The following is a 20,746-nucleotide window of genomic DNA, read 5'->3' as shown; positions in this document are numbered from 1 at the left end:
TTTGATTGTATACGTTCATAGTGTGTCACTGTATTGTGGCGAGTCAATTGTCCCATGCCTTGCCCAAACCTACCTCCATAATATGGAAGTACGGTACCGCGACGGTAGCAAAACATCCCTTGGCATTAGCGCATCTACAGATAATAAATCCGTCTGCTTGGAATCCAATCTTTTCCCGCTCCGAAATATACTCTGGCTTCTTGCACTCACACAACACGAACGCCTCACACTTCTCCAATGTATTGAAGACGTGCGTGGCGCAATCTGATTGGAGGCCATGCCGCCGTCCATGGACGAAAGGCGGCGACATCAATCCCGCTTCCGAGAGATGCTGTTATTAATGAATTGCGCCGCGTATGTGACATTATTGGGATACCCCACAACCACAATCGTGCTCCTCCTATTCAACATCGTATTTTCCCCTGGGACACTGTGAGCTGCAATAAGGTGGAATTTATCACCCACGCTTTGCAAAAGACGTCTCTGACGATGTCAAGCGCACGTCTTTTGATTCTATTTACTCCTCTCTAGGAGATTATGATTTTGAATTATGGACAGACGTTTCTTCATCTCTCGCTGAGCCCGCATCTGGATCCGCTGCGCTATTGTATGGCTCCACCACGACAAATGATCTCCCTGTGGAGGTCCATCGTGCAGCAGCTGGCAGGCTCGCATGCTCATATAGAGCAGAATGCCTTGCCATTGAAAATGGCATTAGACATCTCATACCTTTTTGTCTGGAAACATCCCAATCGCCCACACGAATCCTGGTGGCAACGGACTCCCTCTCGGCAATCACACCACACACATCATCACAACCAAAAGCACCAGCACCACTGCAGACCGTGGGTTAACGTGACCAATTGGCGCATGCTGTACGTAAAAGAAAGCAATTAATGGCTTGACAGGGATAATAAACACTGACAATACCGCAAAAAGAAAGAAAAAAGAAAATAAAATAAAAAGTCATGCGTCCACATTCTAAGCAAACCATCAATCCAAAAACAAGAAGAAAAACATAATGGGTCGACTCAAACACAAAATCAAAAAGGAAAAAAGAACAAAAAAGCCGAAGCGTGGGACGACCAGCGCACACACACTCTCATTGCTCCCGTAAAGCAAAACACACACACAGAGGGAGAGAGAGAGAGGTCGCCCACTCAATGCAATGGAAACAAAACAGAAACAGTTACGGTGCTCCGCCCATGCAGCCAGGCAGGACGGCAGCGGTGCGTGTCATGCAAAAGAGAGCACCAACGGGCCTGCATGGGTGTGCATGCATATATACAATGGGCACATTATTGTGTGCTTCGTGGGGTGAGGTGAGGGCGAGAGTCCATGCAAGGGGACACACACACAGAGAGTGAAGGACGAGTGCGTGTGCGGGCGGTGCATGGCTCTCTCTCCCTCACTCTCACGCGGCCACCACCGCAGCAGCAGCCGCACACGCAACAACAACAAAAAGCAAAAGAGGGGAGGTGGTGTGGGAGACCGCGGTGCTGCTGTCACTGTCGTCGGAAGTCACCGTTTTATTTTTCATGGCTGCGGCCGTCACTGTTGTTTCTTTCGGATTGGCATCTTTATTTTCATTTTGTCTTCCCTCTGCTGTCCCTGCACCATCAGCTGCTGTGCCATTGTTTGGCATGCCGTCTTCAGTGCTCTTGTCAGCTTCATTATTGGCGGCATCACCGTTTGTCGTGGGTGAAGGTAGCCCTGATTCTCCATGGTCGGCAGATGGTTCATTGTGTTGATTGTCTGATATTTCGGTACCGCTGTTTGTCTGTGAGTTGTTGTTTGACTCAATGCCATCTAGAACTTGTTGTAGCTGTTGCATGCGCACGGTATCTTCAGGACTGGACTTTCCATTAGTTGCAGGCGGTGGTGGTGCTGTTTGTATTTCTGTGTTTTTTTCTGGATTTTCACGTACCCCTGTGAGTATCGTATCATTTTTGTTTTCTTTTTCTCCTTCTGCTTTTTGTTGTGATAGTTTTGTTACTTTCAGCCCATCCTCGGAGGGTTCAGCAGCCTTGGAATTTTTTTCCGAGGCGAGTCCTTCACCACCCAGAGTAACAGGGCTGCCAGACGAAAAAGAGGAAGATTGACCATTTTTTAGATTTTCGGGATTACGTTCACTTCCTTTCCTTCTATCGTTGGCACGTTTTTCACCAGCTGTTTCCGCTACTTCCAATTCCCTTTTCGTTTCACCTCTACCTGATTCTCCAGGCTCCAGTGCTGCCGCTGCTGCTGTTGCTGGACCTGCAACACCGCCTCCTAAACCAGGCGTTCCACCGCCCGAAGTCTTATCGTCCAATTTCTTACCAGGTGATGATTCCTCGGATGTTTCCAGTGGATCTCCACTCAATTCTTCTCCATCCGCAGCCTCAACCGCCTTTATTAATCCCATTCGAGTCGATAACAACCCGCAGTACTCCTTTAAAGACACGCCGTCATCTTCACCATCACTCGTGTGCCTCAAACCGTTCCCTCCACCCTCACCACAGTAATCCTCCATCGCGTGTCCACCGCCGGCACCGCACCACAGCACGCAGAGGGCACACACCAGCAGCACACGGCCAGTCATCATCATCGCCATCACTCCTGTCACTTGCATGTAGCCTTCAGCACAAAATAACAACACGTCAACGCAAAGCAAGAATAAATGCAAGGACACACACAAGAAAAAAAACAGTAAAAAACGCCACCAGCAGCAGCAGCACGCATTTCGTAAGAAATATTCAACCAATAAAGTGCAAAAAGCGCACAACAACATGCAAAAAAGAAAAAAAGAAAATAAAATAAGAAGCAAACAAAAGAAAGTAAAAATGTAAAAACACAAAAAAACAAATGGCTGCACCCAAGCGGCTCCATTGTGCATGCATCCATCCTCAACAGTGCATCGATGCAAACAGTCGTGTGCGTGTCGCGCCTTTAACTGTGCCTGGAATGCGAGAGCAGAAAAATGAGCACACAGCAAGGCAGCGTAAACAAATGAGGCAAAAGACAATCATTATTTTCTCTTATTTATTTAGTACATCGGACCACAGCGGACATGCACATTTCCCCGCGGTTGAGTGCTGGCATGCACAGCCTGCACACACCTCTTTAGTTCACAGTAGTGTACACCAGCGCGGATGCGGCGAGCAGCAGCGAGGTACACACCCACGCAGAGCTGCTGAGACTGCCGTCGATTTCGCGAAGACGTGACGGTGCGCGAGTGGTAGTCGTAGTTGGTGCCTCAGTAGTCGTAGTTGGTGCCTTTGTTGTGGTGGTTGTTATCGTTGTTGGTGCATGTGTTGTAGTCGTCGTCGTGGTCTTCTCGGCAGGATCTTCGGCTTCCTGATTTGCTTTTTCTGCGGATTGTCTTGTGCCGATTTCTGGTCCTGGTGTACCATCCGTACCATGATTTTGTAACGTGTTAGACACGCCAACTGATTCCGGACCTGCAGCGGTCGGGGCTGGTCCATCTATTGCAGTAATTTCCAGGTCCGCACCGGACCCATTACTTGGCGACCCTGGCTCACTTTTTCCTTGTGTTAGTGTCACCGATGGAGAGGACTGTGGACTGGCGGCGACAGCAGCTTTGAATTCAGGCTGAGTAGGCTCTGCCGCGCACACGGACGGGCAGCAGCAGAGGGCAAGCACCAACAGGGCGCACAGCAGACGGCACGTCATCATCGTGAGTGTGGTCGTTCAGTGGTGTGGAGCTGATCTGCACAGTGAGGGAAATGGAGAGCAACAGGGGAGACGAGAGGTGCGGCAGACACACACAGAGGGCACACCACATGAGGAGAGGGCAGCAGCCAGGCATGCACCGTACGCCGCACACCACGCACGACACACACTCCAATCCACGGCAGCAGGCACACACACAGCCCTGCCGCAACACCAACACACAGATGGAAGAGGGAGAAGCAAACAGGAGCGGCACACAAGGCTCCACCGCATGCACATACGGCGAGAGCGGTCCGTCGTGTCTGCACCCCTCACGGAGGGTGCACACACACAAGAGGAGGTGCAGCGCACACAGCAACACAAAAGCAAAGTAGCAATAAAAAGGAGATCCCCGCACACCACGTGGATTGTTGGTCCACGGGAAGCGCGGCCAACATTCATCGCAAAGCAACTTGTTATCTTGTTTTTGTTGTATGCCGTCACAATAACAAGTGAGTAGCGCAAGAGCCGTCCGTAAAAAGTGGCAAGCATTCCATCCGAAACGTGCCGTCGTGCGGGCTGGGGCGCTCCCAAACACTCGCATTCCATATTACCAACGACGGGGGCATTTCTGCAGTGGATGAAGCGAATTCTCTCGTGGTCCATCTCGAGTGCCCGCGGTTGTGCTTCCTGCGTGTCTTGCCTGCTGGCGTGCTTGGCACTTCTGTGGCGACCTGTGCGCGAGGCGCCTGTTAAGAAGACGGTGGCACCATTTTGACATCCGCATGGGAGGCCTTCTCAAAGTATTGGAACGCCAGGCTGAGCACGTCCGGCATGCGCCCTCATACTGTGGACGGACGAGCGCACTCTGCGGCAGGTTGGGCAGGAGAACCTCAATCCGCCGCTCGCTGGTCGGCAAGGATTTGGGGTGCTCACGTCGGGAAGAGGTTCCGGCTGAGGCAGCGGCGGGCCGGTCTCCTCAGTAAGAAAGGGCGGCGACACCGACACAGAGGGTTCCTTGTGATACGAAGGGCACGCGCAGGCATGTCGAAGAGTGGGCAGGAATCGCACCGTGCCTGTGCGCAGAGCCGCCACTCGGGGCACGATGTCCGGGTCGTGCCAGGAATAGAGTCCTCGCCACACCGACAAGCGCCCGCCATGCGGTGTACGCGCCTTCTTTTCTTCTGGGCATCCCTCCAGTACGGGCACCCGACTGGAGTAAAAAAGTCCACGTGCCAGATTGGGCCGCCCTCCTGCGGGAGGGATCGTGCAATCATGGCTTCGTCTTCATCGGCCTCATTGCGTGGGATACCGCAGTGCGATGGAGAGAACATGAAGTCTACAGAGTGACCTCGCTGTATCAAGGAGAGCAGCATAATCCAACACTCTTCAGTGACTTAGCCTCGCATGGCCAGTGGGACGACGCGGAGTGCCTCAGTTCTCGACAGGGAGTCCGTTGCCACCAGGATTCGTGTGGGTGATTGGGATGTTTCCAGACAAAAGGTATGAGATGTCTAATGCCATTTTCAGTGGCAAGGCACTCTGCTCTCTATGAGCATGCGAGCCTGCCAGCTGCTGCACGATGGACCTCCACAGGGAGATCATTTGTCGTGGTGGAGCCGTACAATAGTGCAGCGGATCCAGATGCGAGTTCGGCGAGAGATGAAGAAACGTCTGTCCATAATTCAAAATCAAAATCTCCCAGAGAGGAGTAAATAGAATCAAGAGCCGTGCGCTTGACATCGTCAGAGACGTCTTTTGCAAAGCGTGGCCGATTAAATTCCACTTTATTGCAGCTCACAGTGTCCCAGGGGAAAATACGATGTTGAATAGGAGGAGCACGATTGTGGTTGTGGGGTATCCCAATAATGTTACATACGTGGCGCAATCCATTAATAACAGCATCCTCGGAAGCGGGATCGACGCCGCCAATTTATTATGCATGGACGGCGGCATAGCCTCCAAGCAGATTGCGCCACGCACGTCTTCAATACATTGAGGAAGTGTGAGGCGTTCGTGTTGTGTGGATGCGCGGGACCCAATGATCCTCCGCAGCGGTGCTGGATTGGCGGCCAGGTGGACAGAAGTATCCTTCTTTGCTGCGCGTGGGCCGAGCGATGCTGTGCAGCTGTCGCGGTGCCGCACTTTCAGGCTGTGGAGGTGAAGGGGGACCGGACACGGTGCGACCGCCTCGCCGCCGTGGTGCGAAACGCACTGTGGACGCACCCAACCGGAAAGTATCGCGTGGTTTGCCGGGACGCCCCAGCCTCTGCACCCAGCCGCAGCTGATGGCGACGTGGCACGGTCCGCATCGCAGTCCAACTAAAGCATTGTTTTTTTATTTGCATTGTGGTGTGTGACGAAGGTGCGTAGGAGCTTCCCGATGTGGTTGGAGAATTGCGATTTTGAAGAAGCCGTTGCAGGCGCACAGCGTCGTTTTGAGGAGCAGGTGAGTGCCTGCCGCATTAATCAACAAACAACATCTCTGATGATAGCAGGAGGCACTGCGGTTTCTTCTTTTTTTGCAAAGCGAATTTATTGGACGTCACGTTTGGTTGGCAGCTCTTGTGGGAGAAGGTGGGAGGCTGAGGGCATGAGGACCGAATTCATTTGAGTGGCTGCGTTCCGTTGTATTTCGACCAGTTGCGGCACTCTTTTGGGGTTTGGCGGCTCGTCTCTTTTGTTTACTTCCCACCGCAGCACGCGGATAACACTGATCCGAGGAACATTTGTTTGACCGCGTGTGGGCTGCTGCCGTGCGTGGTGCATGGACTATTTGATTGTGTGGGGAGGTGCGTTGGGGTGACGATTACTTCTGTTTGGCGTGTCGCGGTGTGTCGGAATGATGTTCGGAAATCATGTGGAGGGTGCTGTTTTTGGTTTGTGTGTCCTCTCTGGTGGAGCCGACATGTGTGCGGGATTGTGGCATTGCTGGCTGACAGTTCCACGTCACTCTTCAGCATTCCTGGATGTGCTGGGGAACGACGGCTGGCGACCAGCGTGTTGTTGCTGCTGGTGGGAATAAGAGCATCGGGAATAGGCCATTTTCTGTTTTCCATGCTGGATCCGATGAACTGGCACGAGGGCACCGGCTGCAGGCTGCCTGCCAGCACGTGTGAGCAGCGGATCCATGCACGCACCGACGCTCATCGCAAGAGCGTGTGCGATCACAGTGGCCTTTTGTGGCGTGCTTTTATGGGCGTCGGCCCGTCGAGGAATGTGTGAAGCAAACGGCTGACGGAACACGAGGAAAATAAGTGCGTGCGCTGTGCTGTGTTTCATCGTCGATGGCAGAGCGGCATGAAGCCCGTGCTGGCAGCTGAGATCTTTGCGTCGCGAGGGATGTCGGTGTTGATTTTGGACCGTCGAGGGTGAAGTGATTTTGCTGCTGCCCGCGTGTGTGGCCACTCCGGCGGAGGGCGAACACAAAAGGGAGGGATGCAGGCGCTGCGTGTGTGTGTGTGCAGGTGCCATGCAACAACGTCACAACAAACATGCTGCGACTCGGTGACCCGCACATCGCTGTGGTCCTCACTCACAGCCGAGGCACGGCCCACATCGATGCATTTAGTGGACGGAGTGAGGCATCTTTCGAGGCGCAGCAGGGAGCAGGATGTGTTGACGCAGCCAAGACGTACATGGAGTGTCACGATGGCACAGTCAGCTGTGGCTGGTGGAATATTTACTTCTCGGAGGCAACAGAGAGAGAGAGAGAGCTGCTCCTGCTGCTGGCGTCGTTGCCGCCTTTTTTGGCCTCCCATGCCGATTATTGTCTGTCCGCTGATCATGGATGGTGTGCCTCCACTAGTGACGTCGTCTGCAGGCATTTCACAGCACCAGCGAAACACACATCACGTCGCATGCTTTGGCTGTGGATGTGGTGTCGTGAGTGCAGCCGGCATTATTTTGCCCGACTCATTTTCACTGCTTTGCGACAAATAGATGCGTCGCCGCCGAGTCATTCACTGCAGCTCCGTGTGTTGTACTGCCGGCACAACACTCTCCTGATGTCTGGCGCCTGGCTGACAGTCAAGCACCACTGCGTTGGGACATGCAAGGATGTGGACTGCCGCTCACGGTGTTGGGCACCGCTGTTTGGATGCGGCGGCCACACGAGCGGATGTATTGTGGCGCAATCAAATGCGTGGAATACGCGGAACCACAGCGGCTGCAATAATATCAGCGGTGTGGCACCACGGAATATGTGAGGGGGTGATGCATGATGAATCACAGTGGGCGGCATGCGAGGGAAGTGCGCCGCGACGGAGCGTCATCCCGCCCTCAGCCTGCAGGGGAATGTGCACCCACAAAATATATGGACGAGACACCACCAAACACGCATGCCCTTCCGTGCAGCAATAAATAGGAGCGAAGGTGCGTTCTGGTGCGTGGGAGTCCACTCACATATTTTCATTTACACCGCAATAAACGGTGAGGAATCAGGTGCCGCAGCAACGAAAAGAAAAACAAACATTTATTGCAGCACTTTACCAGCGAAAGGCAGGAACAACACAAACCGAATTGTTGGCTGCACCAACACAAGAAACATTCACAAGATGAAAGTAAATAATTCTGTACCTTGCAGGAGCCCCCAACACACGACCCAGGCATGAAGGCTTACCCTATGCAAAAACAAAAACAAAACGTGCAGACATCTACCAACATTCAAACAGAAACACAAATAAATGGTTTCCTGCACTCTTCCATTCCTTGCGCTGAATATGAACGAAGGCCTAAGAAAGATGAATTGTCTTTGTGATGAATATTGGCTGCACTTCCCGTGGACCAACAATCCACGTGTTGTGCAAGGATCTTTCCTTTTTAATTGTTACTTTGCCTTTGTGTTGCTGTGTGCGCTGCACCTCCTCTTGTGTGTGTGCGTATCCTCCGTGAGGGGTGCCGACACGACGGACCGCTCTCGCCGTATGTGCATGCGGTGGAGCCTTGTGTGCCGCTCCTGTTTGCTTCTCCCTCTTCCATCTGTGTGTTGGTGTTGCGGCAGGGCTGTGTGTGCGTGCCTGTTGCCGTGGATTGGAGTGTGTGTCGTGCGTGGTGTGCGGCGTACGGTGCATGCCTGGCTGCTGCCCTCTCCTCATTTGGTGTGCCCTCTGTGTGTGTCTGCCGCACCTCTCGTCTCCCCTGTTGCTCTCCATGCCCCTCACTGTGCAGATCAGCTCCACAACACTGAACGACCACACTCACGATGATGATGACGTGCCGTCTGCTGTGCGCCCTGTTGGTGCTTGCCCTGTGCTGCTGCCCGTCCGTGTGCGTGACAGCGAATGAAGTTAATGGTGCCCCCAGTGCGGTCCCCGCTGTTCCAAAGGTACCAGAGGTACAGGAACCAGTTGAGAAGGAAGTGGAACAAAGGGAAAGAGTAGATAAGCCAGTTATTGCGGCCGGTACGGAAAACACACAAGAGATGGTATCTGGTGGGTCGTCCAACAGTCAAGGTGCACCAGGTGTGTCCGGTCAGTCCACGTTACAAACTCCTGGCGTTCCGCTACGGCCACATACTGTACCAACCGTTGCGTCAGGGGAACAAAGTGGGCCGATTCAGTCAGAAAAAGAAGAAGAGAAGAAGATGACTGTATCAACAACGACGACGACTACAACAAAGGCACCAACCATGAATACAGAGGCACCAACCACGACGACCACCCGCGCACCGTCACGTCTGCGCGAAATCGACGGCAGTCTCAGCAGCTCTGCGTGGGTGTGTACCTCGCTGCTTCTTGCCGTATCCGCGCTGGTGTACACCACTGTGGGCTGAAGAATTGTATGAGGGCTGTGCGTGCCAGCACTCAACCACTGGGATTTGTGCGCTTCTACTTTGGTCCGATGTAACTAAATAAGAGAAAGTAATGATTGTGTTTTGCTTCATTTGCTTTCGCTATTCTGCTGTGTGCTCCATTTTGTTGCTTCTCGTGTCCGTCACGTTGAACACATCCCGGACACATGCACGACACGCACACAACTGTTTGCGTGGAAGCATGTCTGTGTGTGCTGGTGCATGCACACTGGAGCCATTCTGTGCACCTGTTTGTCTCTAGTGGTTTTACCTTTTTAAAGAATTTATTGCTCTTTCTTTACTCGTGTTTTTTAAAAATGCTTTGTGTTTATTTTTCTTGCTGATTTATTGCTGCGGAGCTGTGTTTGTGTGTTTTTGCCCTTTTACTGATTCCAACTGCCTCATGTTGTGTGCTGCTATCATTTGGCACTTTGCGGTGGTTGTGTGTGGTGTAGCGGCCTTGTATTTCTCCATTTTGCTTTCACTCTCTGTTGACGTGTTGTTAGTTTGTGCTGAAGGCTACACGCAAGTGACAGGAGCGATGGCGATGATGATGACTGGCCGTGTGCTGCTGGTGTGTGCCCTCTGCGTGCTGTGGTGCGGTGCCGGCGGCAGATGTGACGAGGAGAGGACAGCAGCTCGTGGGAGTGGTGATGAATCTCTGCCGGAATCAAGAGGAATTGGAACGCCCCGAGAAGAAACCCAAGAATTACAAGTTGGATCACCAGTTATTAAAGTAGAAGTGCCACGCGAATCTTCCCCGCATATAGAGGAAGCTGATGGTGAAGATAGTGATGATGAAAATGGAGACGAAAAGGTTAAAAAAGACGAAAAGGAAAAAAATAAGGTACAACCCCAGAAACACGAAAGTAAAAATAATGAGGGAGCACCACAATCATTACCGCCACCACCAACACCAACACCATCGGGACACACAACAGCAGAGCGAGAAAAACCACAGAATTCAAAAAAAGTAACGAACGAAGCCACGCCTTCAGGATCCAAAATGGACTCAGAAGCAACACAACCACCTTCAGGGGATGCTACACAAGAGCAGCACAGTCATGACGCAGACACAGAGGATCCGACGATGAATGCAGCAACCGGCAGTCCAGCAGAACCGACAGTCTCATCGACCTCTGCGAGTGGCAGCGGTGATCATGTCCACAATAAGGCAGATGAGGATGATGCTCAAAGCTCTGAAGAACAACACGACAGCCTTGAAACTGGCAAAACCAAAGTTGTTCCAAAACTCAGTGAGGCAGCACCACAAACAGCAACAATCACCGCTGCTCAAACAAATGGTACAACGACAAAGGTTGGCGACAGTGACGGCAGCACCGCGGTCTCCCACACCACCTCCCCTCCTTTGCTTCTTCTTGTTGTTGCGTGTGCGGCGGCTGCGGTGGTGGCCGCGTGAGAGTGAGGGAGAGAGCCATGCACCGCCCGCACACACACTCTTCCTTCTCTCTCTCTGTGTTTGTGTCCCCTTGCATGGACTCTCGCCCTCACCTCACCTCACGAGGCACACACAATAATGTGCCCATTGTATATATGCATGCACACCCATGCAGGCCCGTTGGTGCTCTCTTTTGCACGACACGCACCGCTGCCGTCCTGCCTGGCTGCATGGGCGGAGCACCGTAACTGTTTCTGTTTTGTTTTTATTGCATTGAGTGGGCGACCTCTCTCTCTCCCTCTGTGTGCGTGTTTTGCTTTACGGGAGTAATGAGAGTGTGTGTGCGCTGGTCGTCCCACGCTTCGGCTTTTTGTTTTGTTTTTCTTTTTGATTTTGTGGTTGAGTGCACCCATTCCGCGGCTGCGTGTGTGTGTGTGTGATGATATGAGTAATTTGCGTGTGTGCTATCTGCCTCTCTCTGCCGTTGCTTTCTTCAGACTCTCTTGTGGCGCACAGCTGCTCTGCAAGTATAGGCGCTGCCAAACATACACACACACACATGCACATGTCATTTTTTACACAATTTGGCTGTGGCGACCCTTGCGGAGAGGAGGGCGTGAGCTCGCCGTGTGTCCCTTGGACTTGCTGCGGTTGTGGTGTTGGCGACGTGCAGCAGTTGACTGATGTGGTGTGGCATTAAGGGTACCTGGGAGGAGTGCGTGTGGATTTTTTGCCCAGCAGCTGCACGTGCCGACGTGTTTCTCCCGCTGTGGATTTTCCGACGAAGGATTCTCCGGCTGTGCGGGGCGATGTGTGATGGATGGTGCGGGGAATGACAACAGTAAAATGACTGGCGGCAGTGCATGTGGGCGTTGCTCTGTGTCTGCCGACGCGTGGCGGAAGCACAAGATACCCGCTGTGGCTTTTACTGCTGGTGGCAGTCGATTTGTGTTCCCGGTGCACTGTCCTTCCTTCTCGTTCCGTGTGTCTGTGTGCGTGAGTTGTTGTTGTTGGGAGTGACTGCGGTGGGGATGATGATGCCACTCACTGTGGAGGGGCGGCGGTGTTCACTGTTTCACTCCTTTTTCCTCTCTTTTCCTCTTCTCACACACAAAGAAAGAAAGGAAGTAAGGCTAAGCGCTAATCGCTACTGTGAAATTCGAAGGCACTGAAAGGAACAACAACACACACACCACCCACACACACATATTTATATGCTCTCACGTGTTGCTGCAGTGAAGGCACCCCGCACACACAACCGTCGCCGCGTGACCGGATCCAGCGGGAGGAGGAGGGAAGGAAGAGAGAGTGAGCCGCAGAGGCCCAACATTTCCCGGCGTGTGTTTACTTCCGCGGTGCTGCTCCTCCTCCTCGTGATGATGTGCTGCGGCACTGGAGGTGCAACCGCTGATGTGGGGGCGACACAAGCTAAGGGATCTTCACCGGAGAAACCGTTTCATTGGAGGGATGTGAAAAAGGATGGGGAAACAATGAATTCTTTACGTGCTCCAGTTCTTGTTGAGGTGAATGGTAATTTGTTTGCCGTTGCCGAGGCGCAGTGCAATGAGGCCCAAGACACCGTCTTTACTGGCATTGCATCCCAACTTCTCAAGAAAACAGCGGATAACCAAAGGGAAGAAGTTCTGAAGGATGCCAAGGACACACAAGTTCTGGAGGAAGGCGGCTCCCCAGAGGGAAAGAAAGTAAATGTGAGCCGACCAACAGCAGTTGTGGATGAAGGTAATATTTACATGCTTGTTGGAAAACACAGCCATGAAGCTGCTGATACCTGTCAGGCTGAGACTGAGAAGATCAAATCGGGAACATTGCTGGTGAAGGGTGAGGTCAGTGGTGAGGCCGACAACAAACAAATCCATTGGAAGGAAACTGACGGTGTACCGTGCACTCTAGGCGACAAACACAACTCCTTGTCACAACTGACTGGCGGCGGTGGATCGGGCGTTAAGATGAACGACAGTACGCTTGTGTTTCCAGTGGAAGGCTTGAACGAACTTGACGGAAATAAGAAGACCGTTTCGCTGATTATACACAACTCGGCGGATACTAAGCGTTGGACGCTGTCGAAGGAGATGTCTGACGGTGGCTGCAGTGATCCCTCCGTTGTGGAGTGGGAGAAGGGAAAACTCATGATGATGACTGCGTGTGATGATGGCCGCCGCAGGGTGTACGAGTCCGGTGACAAGGGGGATTCGTGGACGGAGGCACTCGGGACACTCTCGCGCGTGTGGGGCAACAAAAAGGGAAATGAGAAGGGCGTTAGAAGCGGGTTCATCACAGCGACGATTGACGGTGATGAAAATAACAGAAATGTGATGCTCGTCACCCTGCCGGTGTATTCCGAGGAGGACAGTAAGAAAGAAAAAGGTGAACTCCATCTTTGGCTGACGGACAATACGCACATTGTTGATATTGGGCCGGTATCCGAGGGAGCTGATGACGCTGCCGCCAGCTCCCTGTTGTACAAAAGTGCTGAAAGTGGAGATAATAATGATGAGAAGTTGATTGCACTGTACGAGAAGAAGAAGAACGGTGGGAAACCATCACACAGTCTTTGGTCTGTGCGTCTGACTGCGCAGCTGCAGCGTGTGAAGGATGTGCTGGCGACCTGGAAGAAAGTAGACGAACGCGTCTCCAAGCTGTGCCTCTCTTTAAATGTTGAGAAGGATACCTCATCTGGCACTGCCATGCCGACAAATGGGCTGGTTGGCTTTTTGTCCGGCAACTTCTCTGATAACACATGGAAGGACGAGTACCTCGGAGTGAACGCCACAGTGAAGGGGAATGATGATGGGGAGAAAGGGGCAACAAAGACTTCTGATGGTGTGCAGTTCCATGGTGCGTGGGCGGAGTGGCCTGTTGGCGAGCAGGGGGAGAATCAGCTGTATCACTTTGCGAACTACAACTTCACTCTTGTGGCGACGGTATCCATCGACGGTGTGCCGAAGAGCGGCAGCCACATTCCTTTGATGGGTGCGAAGATGAATGACGAAAATAAGAATACAGTTTTCCTGGGACTGTCGTACAACGGCGGAGGTAAGTGGGAGTTGTCTTGCGGTGGCGGAACGAACTCTCAGGAGCACAACAGCGCTTGTGAGACAGAGAAAACATACCAAGTGGCCATTGTGCTACATAACGGCACACAGGGCTCTGCGTACGTCGATGGTAAGCTTGTGGGGAGTGCGCAATGTGAATTGAAAACCGCGGAGTTGAAAGAGATCTCACACTTCTACATTGGAGGGGATGGAGGCAGCGCAGAGGGCCAAGAAGGCGTGTCTGTGACTGTGACGAACGTCCTGCTGTACAACCGCCCGTGGACTGAAGAGGAGGTTGGCGCCCTCAACCCGAATAAAGACACCATTACGTCTCCGGTGACCGAAAATGCGCCGGGAAACATGTTGCAGTCTCCTGCGAAACCACAGCCTTTGGAAGAGGAACCGTTGACGACTAATATTGGTGGCAGTGACGGTGTATCCAGTGCAGCTTCCACTGCTACGACTCTCTCGTCTGATGTTTCCCAAGAGGCGGCAACAAGGGGTGGAGATACGATGCGGGGAAATGGATCACCCCAAACTCCTGAGGTGAGCGTGAGCTCTGGTGAGGATGGGGAGACGGCGGGAAGAACGGATGGTCAGAAACGGGAGGACATCCGTAACAGGGAAGTGAAAGCTGCGGCACTCAGCAGCAGCCTCGGAAATTTGTCGCAGGGGAATAAAAGCGATGCCGGCACTGTGTGTGGGAGCGGACTTCTGCCGTTGCTTCTTCTGTTGGGAACGTGGGGTTTGCGGCTCAGTGAGGAGTGACTGGCTGCCGCGTGGGACACTTGCGACTTCCTCAGCACAGAAATACAATTCACATGGGAACCGAATATTTCTAACAACCATTTTTTCGTGCTTTTTTGAGCGTATTTTAAATTTACTTTAATCTTTGCTAATTTCCTGTTTTAAAATTCTTTTTCTTTCAGATCCTTTTTTCTTTTCTACTCTTCCCTCTTTAATTGTTTGTTGCTGCACTCTTCCTGCGAGGGGTGCCGTGTGTTTCCGCCCAACTGCTCCACTCGCACACCACCGACACGCTCATGACGACGGCCCTGTGCGCCTCGCCTGCTGCACGCATGAGGAGGGGCCGCGACGAACGGCGCGCTGAGGGAGCCGTGACGTGTGGGCGTGCGACGAGGGCCTGTGGGGCGGAGCACACATTTCTTCCCTCTTGTTTTGTTTCTTTGCGGCCAGGGCGGGCAGACACCCGCAGCGCCACACACACAGCCACACCCTGCCGCCGTGTTTTTCTTTAAGGATTTGTTTTGCTTCTCGTGTTTATTTCATGCGGTGGCGCACCCTTCGGTGTCGGCCTCGTGAGCATTTCTCTCCCCTCCGATGATTTCTTTTTCTTTTGCTGCGCTCACTCTCCCGATGGAGTGACGCGACTGCCGTCATGTCTGCGTGCTTCTCTCAGTCCCCACACACACGAGTGACTGTGCTCTGCGGGCCGCACTCACGCGCCGATGGGAGGGCTGAGGGGAGCAGCAACACGCAGATGACCCCATGAAATATAAACGATGTGCGGACACATGGAGGGTCGGACGGTTGAAGCACACGCAACCATCTTTTTAATTTTCTTTTGTGGGCAAAATACATACAGACAGTCTGGTGTGGCCACGCGGCAGCCAGGCGATTTTTATTTTAATTTGTGTGGAACAGTAATGGACGATTTCTTTTTCATTTATAATTATTTTGTGTGGTGGGGTTTACATAAGACGAAGGGGGACGTTTTTTGTTTTCAATAAATATTGTGTGAATTGCCGCTGCTTGGGCTGCAGTGCCGTGATGAGTTTGAGCGGTCTTCTTGTTGTTGTTTCCGTTATGCGTCTCCGCTGTACATTTTTGTGCGTCCCTCCGCATACTCTGCTCCCTCTTTTCCACTTCTTTGCTTTGTGTTGCTGCAGGCACACACAACCACACACACACAAGATGCACATTGCAGTGGATTTGAATGCACCTTTTGTAGTGCATGCTGGCAGTTGCGTGTGGCGGCTGTTGTCTTCTTCCGTGGCCATGAGGAGGAGGGAGAGAGGGAGCGCACCCCGAGTCTATTTTCCTGCGGGTGTGATGCACCGCGTGTGACTGCGCTGAGTTGGGCTCCGTGTCCCATTGAGGGCGGGATGGCAGGAAATTTTGTGCCGCGTCATGGATGGATGAGGGTTTGCTTGCTCCGTGTGCGTTGTGTGGTGGCCGCGGGGTTTGCCATTTCCCTGGGGCTGCGGGAATGAGCTGGGGGAGATGGTGGTGGATGTCTTCTCCTCCTGCATGGTGGGTGGCTGCTGGCGTTGTGTGCCTTCGTTGCGTGGATGCCGTCTCGTGGTGTGTGAACTGTGCGGCTGGGCCTGCTGCCCTCTCCTCATGTTGTCTGCTCTCTCGCTGTATCCGCTGTGCTCCGTCCCTCTCCCTCTCGTTCCATTCTTTTCCTTTCCGTCTCACCGATCAGCTGACTGACACCAGCGACTCCACTACGGGCGATGATGACTGCGATGGTGACGGTGCGGCGCCGTGTTGGTCCTTGCGCTCTTGTGCTGCTGCTGCTCGTCCTTGTGCGTGCCGGCGGCAGGGGACAATAATAACGATAACAGCCGTCCTCCCAGCCCTGAGCTAGGGAAACCGGATCCTACAAAAGTATGCCTGGTGCATTACAGCCGTATGGTGGGGAGACCGGTGGACCACAGACAGAGAGTGGGAGAGACAGCGAGGAGGGTTTGAGAAGTCCGGGACCTTCGTTGCCAAAGGAAGCAGGTACAGCCATCACTGGACAGACACGAGTTCCGCCAGAGTCACTGAGTTCGGCTAGCGACAATCCAGAGCCAGCAGGTTTGGCAACTCAGTCTCCACACACACACAAGGTGCGACCGGTATGTCAGATGCACAAAATAAAAGGGCGCAGTAAAATACACAAGGCGATGAGAATCATAAGGCACAGATATCAAATCAGAAGATCAAAATGCCAAATATTACCACCAATAAGACTACAACAACGCTATGGGTCAGCCGGCCACCTCAACGTGGTGCCAGCATGCAGTACTCTTTGCTAGGGATGAAGCTAAGCGCCTGCTGCCCATCCGCTGTGTGCGGAGAGGTGGCAGACGCCGAACAAACGGGTCGGAAGGGCACCAGATGGAGCCATTTGTAATGGTTGTCCGCTGAGCGTTGTTTCTATCCGCTGCTGAATTCCATCGGCGCTTATCAGCGCTATACACACCGTTTGCGTGCCGTATGTGACGCGCAACTACAAATGCTACTGCTAGGCGGAGACACTGAGCAGAACCCAGGCCCCATAGCAGTACTCCAGATGAACGTTTCTTGCCTCACGGCGGCCAAACTCGCAACATTAATGGCGCAAGGAGCAGACATAATAGCCATTCAGGAGACTTGGAAGTCGTCAGAGCAGATCGCCAGCATGCACACTGGAGATTATGTGCTCTATGCACAGTCGCGCATCGGCAAGGGAGGCGGTGTGGCGGTGCTGGTGCGGAAAACTCTCCGCTCCAAGCGTATACCTCTCACCATCCCCCAGCATGACACCAGCCTTGAAGTGGTGGTGGTCCAGGTTGCTCTGGACCAGAACCGTGATCTTATTGTCGCGAGTGCCTATATGAGACCACCACCGCAAGTAACGCAATCCTTCAGGCGGTTAGTAAACTGCCTTCCAGCCTCGTCGCCGCTCCTGCTGTGCGGGGATTTCAACATGCATCACCCACAGTGGGAGCCGTTCCTGGAGACTTCTCCAAGCGAGGTTGCTGCAGAATTTTTAGAACTGTGCACGGATGCGGGGCTCACCTTGGTTAACACCCCCGGTGAGATCACGTATGCCCGTGGCGCAAGAGAACGATCCTGTATCGATCTGACATGGTCAAAGCATTTGACTGTGTCGGATTGGTCAGCTTCCGTGTCGCCGCTTAGCGATCATTATATGCTGACATTCACGCTGCATCAGGCATTTATGGATACCATACCTTCGGCACCTAGGATATTCCACAGTTGGTGGAAGTGCAAGTGGGATTTATTCATCAACGACCTCGACGCACAACTTCCGGCATACGACTATAAAAAGCAGTCCACCGGCATTAAGGCTTTCACGAGAGCGCTTATAACTTCGTATCGACGACATTGCCCCCGTGGCATGCACAAGGACGGTCCCAGGCTTTGGGACGACAATCTCATGGAGGCAGAGCGGATTGCTACCGACAGCAAGGCCCGCTATCTACAGTTACCGACGCCCGACCGTGAGGCAGAAATGCAACGGACAAGGAGTCAATTCTTCCTCCTACTCCGAGAGCGCTTGCGCAACACGTATCTACGTCGCATCAGCAAGTTAAATCCAGGCGGGCCACTCGCACGGAAATACATTTCCGGACGAAAAAAGGCATCACTGCCATCCCCACATCAATTTTATTAGGAGATGTTCAACACACTTACAAAGCAGCAAGGAGAGCAGCGAATGCTCTCAATCGCATCTTTCTTCCATTTCACCCCTCTCACAAGGCAGTTAGATTTTCCAAAGGAATCAACAGACAGAACACATCCGTGGGCATTAATGCTTCTTCTATTTTTGGACCACAGAACAGCAACGAGTTGATCTCCACATTTACATCAGGGTTTTCTCACTGCCCTCTTGATGCACCTTTTAATCGTACGGAACTGCTTGCTGCGCTACGTAATACGCCGTATGGCAAGGCCCCGGACCGGATGAAGTCTACAGTGAGGCACTGCGACATATTTCGTCAAAGGGCCTCCGATTCCTTCTTCGTTGCATTAACCACAGCTGGACGACCGGTACGATTCCGGTTGAGTGGAGACGCGCTACCATCGTTCCACTCTTAAAACCCGGTAAGTCGCCGGAACTGCTTGAGTCATATCGACCCATCAGCCTCACTTCCATTGTGAGTAGGGTTGCTGAGAAAATGGCACTGAAGAGATTGCTTTGGGTGTGGACGCCACACCCCCACCAGTATGCATATCGTAGTATGCGTACTACGACGATGCAGCTGGCACACCTGATACACGAAGTGGAGCATAATAGAAATCACTATTTCCAAGTGAGCCTTCCCAAGAAGAGCGGTATTGGCAATCAACTCCACTACAGACCCCATCGGACTCTGCTGGTGCTGGTTGACTTCAGCAAGGCCCTTGACTCCATAGATCATCGAGTCCTCAGTCGCTTGCTGGCTAATATTCCGGGGGCGAATTGTAGAGGGTGGCTTAGAAACTTTCTATGTGGTCGCTACGCGAAGACACGAGTTGGCCACAGACACAGCGATCGGCGTCCCATGCTGCGAGGAGTTCCTCAGGGGTCCGTGCTGGGACCATATTTGTTCTCCCCTTTACGTACACCCACTTCTCAGTCTGCCGAACAGCTTTGCGGGTGTCACAGCAGACATGTATGCGGACGACCTCTCTATTATCGTCAAGGGGCAGTCCCGGTAAGACGCCATTCCCACCGCCAACATGGTTCTTAAAAGACTGCATGCGTGGAGTCAGGAAAGTGGCCTGGCCATTAACCCGGCAAAGTGTGAAGCTGCTTGGTTCACACTCTCCACGCACACGGAGTCCGATTATGATCGTGAAGGAAAGTGGCCCCTGGTAGTGGCTGGATGTCAAATCCCAGTCATGACCATGGGGGCATCGCGAACTACGAAGCTTCTCGGCATGGATCTCGATCCGCGACTGACGCTAAATGTGGCGGCCACCAAGCAATGCGCTGCCGCTTCGCAACGGATATCGCAGCTACGCTGCATAGCGCACAAAGAGGCGGGACCATCTCCACATGACCTACGCACGTTCGTCATTGGATACGGTGCTTCCAAATTACGCTATGGCAGCGAGCTCATATGGGCAGTAGCGATGGATTCAGCGAAGAATGAGATGCAGAAGACGTACGCAACTCTAGCACGCATTGTCAGCGGAGTTCCGAGCACTGTCGACCCGGAATCCGCACTGCTGGAGGCTAATATGCCGCCGCTCCACGTCCTCTGCCTGCGCGCGCGCCTCTCCATATTTGAGAACACACGCGCATGTCAGATGGACTGGATGCGGAGACCCCCGCCTGAGCCACCGCCTCGCGCCGGTTTCCGCATCTCGCCATTATCTCGGGACGAGCTATATGCCTTCGTAGACGCATACACAAAGGACTATGGCATCACCGAGAGCTCACCACGCGAGGAGCGGTTCTTTCGCAGCTCCATTCCTCCCTGGTTTGCGGCCTCCGCTCACCGGGCCACCATCGGTGTGGAACTTCCGATGGACCTCTCAATAGCTGACGAAGAAGAGCTGATACGGGAAAAGCGCAGAGTCAGCGAAGAGGCTCTAGCGCTGCACAGCCATCGTTCGTGGATACTTGCGACGGATGGCGGTGTCGACGTTCCCAGGTCAGCCGGGGTTGGAATACTGCTTTCATCCCTCAACTCATCGGAGATAATAGAAAAGGCCAGCATAAACTGCGGTGCACGCCCATGCAGCTACAGGACGGAATCCCGTGCGCTGCTTCTAGCCCTGGAGAAGCTGATGATCCCTCGTATCCGACACAGGCGTAAAACCCTGCTTGTGGTTACGGACAGTCAGTCTCTTCTAGCGGCTCTAAACAAGGGCCCGCTCAGTCAGACAGACTGGACGGAGGATCAGATCTGGCTGCGTCTCTTAACACTGACGCGTGCTGGCTGGTCCGTGCACCTGCAGTTTTGTTACGGACATTGCGGAGTACATGCTAACGAGCTTGCAGATCAGTATGCGACGCAGACTATGGAAAGTGGACAATACACGGAGCAAGGAATCGCACCTTTATGGCAAAGGGATCTGCTGACATGTTTTACTACCCCAGCTCACCAACAAGTGGCGTAGTAC

The 20,746-nt window shown here is 53.0% G+C and overlaps 5 protein-coding genes across 5 annotated transcripts, besides 6 other annotated features; 3 read left to right on the top strand and 2 right to left on the bottom strand.

Annotated features, from left to right (window-relative positions):
• Positions 1 to 797: part of a mobile genetic element that runs on past the window's edge.
• Positions 1 to 20,746: part of a sequence feature (areas not merged during assembly with more than two copies in the genome that could not be assigned to a particular haplotype) that runs on past the window's edge.
• Positions 1,000 to 1,067: a sequence feature (T-rich).
• On the bottom strand, positions 1,415 to 2,593 carry Tc00.1047053510497.100 (mucin-associated surface protein (MASP), putative; the record flags this gene model as incomplete). The annotated part of the gene is made up of 1 exon (XM_811675.1): positions 1,415 to 2,593. The coding sequence occupies one exon, from the start codon at positions 2,591 to 2,593 to the stop codon at positions 1,415 to 1,417; it is 1,179 nt and encodes a 392-aa protein (XP_816768.1).
• Positions 2,773 to 2,845: a sequence feature (T-rich).
• Tc00.1047053510497.90 (mucin TcMUCII, putative) lies at positions 3,103 to 3,675 on the bottom strand (the record flags this gene model as incomplete). The annotated part of the gene is made up of 1 exon (XM_811674.1): positions 3,103 to 3,675. The coding sequence occupies one exon, from the start codon at positions 3,673 to 3,675 to the stop codon at positions 3,103 to 3,105; it is 573 nt and encodes a 190-aa protein (XP_816767.1).
• Positions 8,855 to 9,424, top strand: Tc00.1047053510497.60 (mucin TcMUCII, putative; the record flags this gene model as incomplete). Its single annotated transcript, XM_811673.1, has 1 exon — positions 8,855 to 9,424. One exon carries the CDS (start codon positions 8,855 to 8,857, stop codon positions 9,422 to 9,424), a length of 570 nt encoding a protein of 189 aa, XP_816766.1.
• Tc00.1047053510497.50 (mucin-associated surface protein (MASP), putative) lies at positions 9,984 to 10,862 on the top strand (the record flags this gene model as incomplete). The annotated part of the gene is made up of 1 exon (XM_811672.1): positions 9,984 to 10,862. One exon carries the CDS (start codon positions 9,984 to 9,986, stop codon positions 10,860 to 10,862), a length of 879 nt encoding a protein of 292 aa, XP_816765.1.
• Positions 10,330 to 10,369: a microsatellite.
• Tc00.1047053510497.40 (trans-sialidase, putative) lies at positions 12,056 to 14,662 on the top strand (the record flags this gene model as incomplete). The annotated part of the gene is made up of 1 exon (XM_811671.1): positions 12,056 to 14,662. The coding sequence occupies one exon, from the start codon at positions 12,056 to 12,058 to the stop codon at positions 14,660 to 14,662; it is 2,607 nt and encodes an 868-aa protein (XP_816764.1).
• Positions 16,887 to 20,746: a mobile genetic element.

The sequence above is a fragment of the Trypanosoma cruzi genome, genomic scaffold (genome assembly GCF_000209065.1).
Source record: "Trypanosoma cruzi strain CL Brener 1047053516767 genomic scaffold, whole genome shotgun sequence".
In the NCBI taxonomy this organism is placed as follows: domain Eukaryota; phylum Euglenozoa; class Kinetoplastea; order Trypanosomatida; family Trypanosomatidae; genus Trypanosoma; species Trypanosoma cruzi.
Note: the sequence above shows the minus strand (reverse complement) of the source record. Positions and strands in the feature narration are given on the sequence as shown.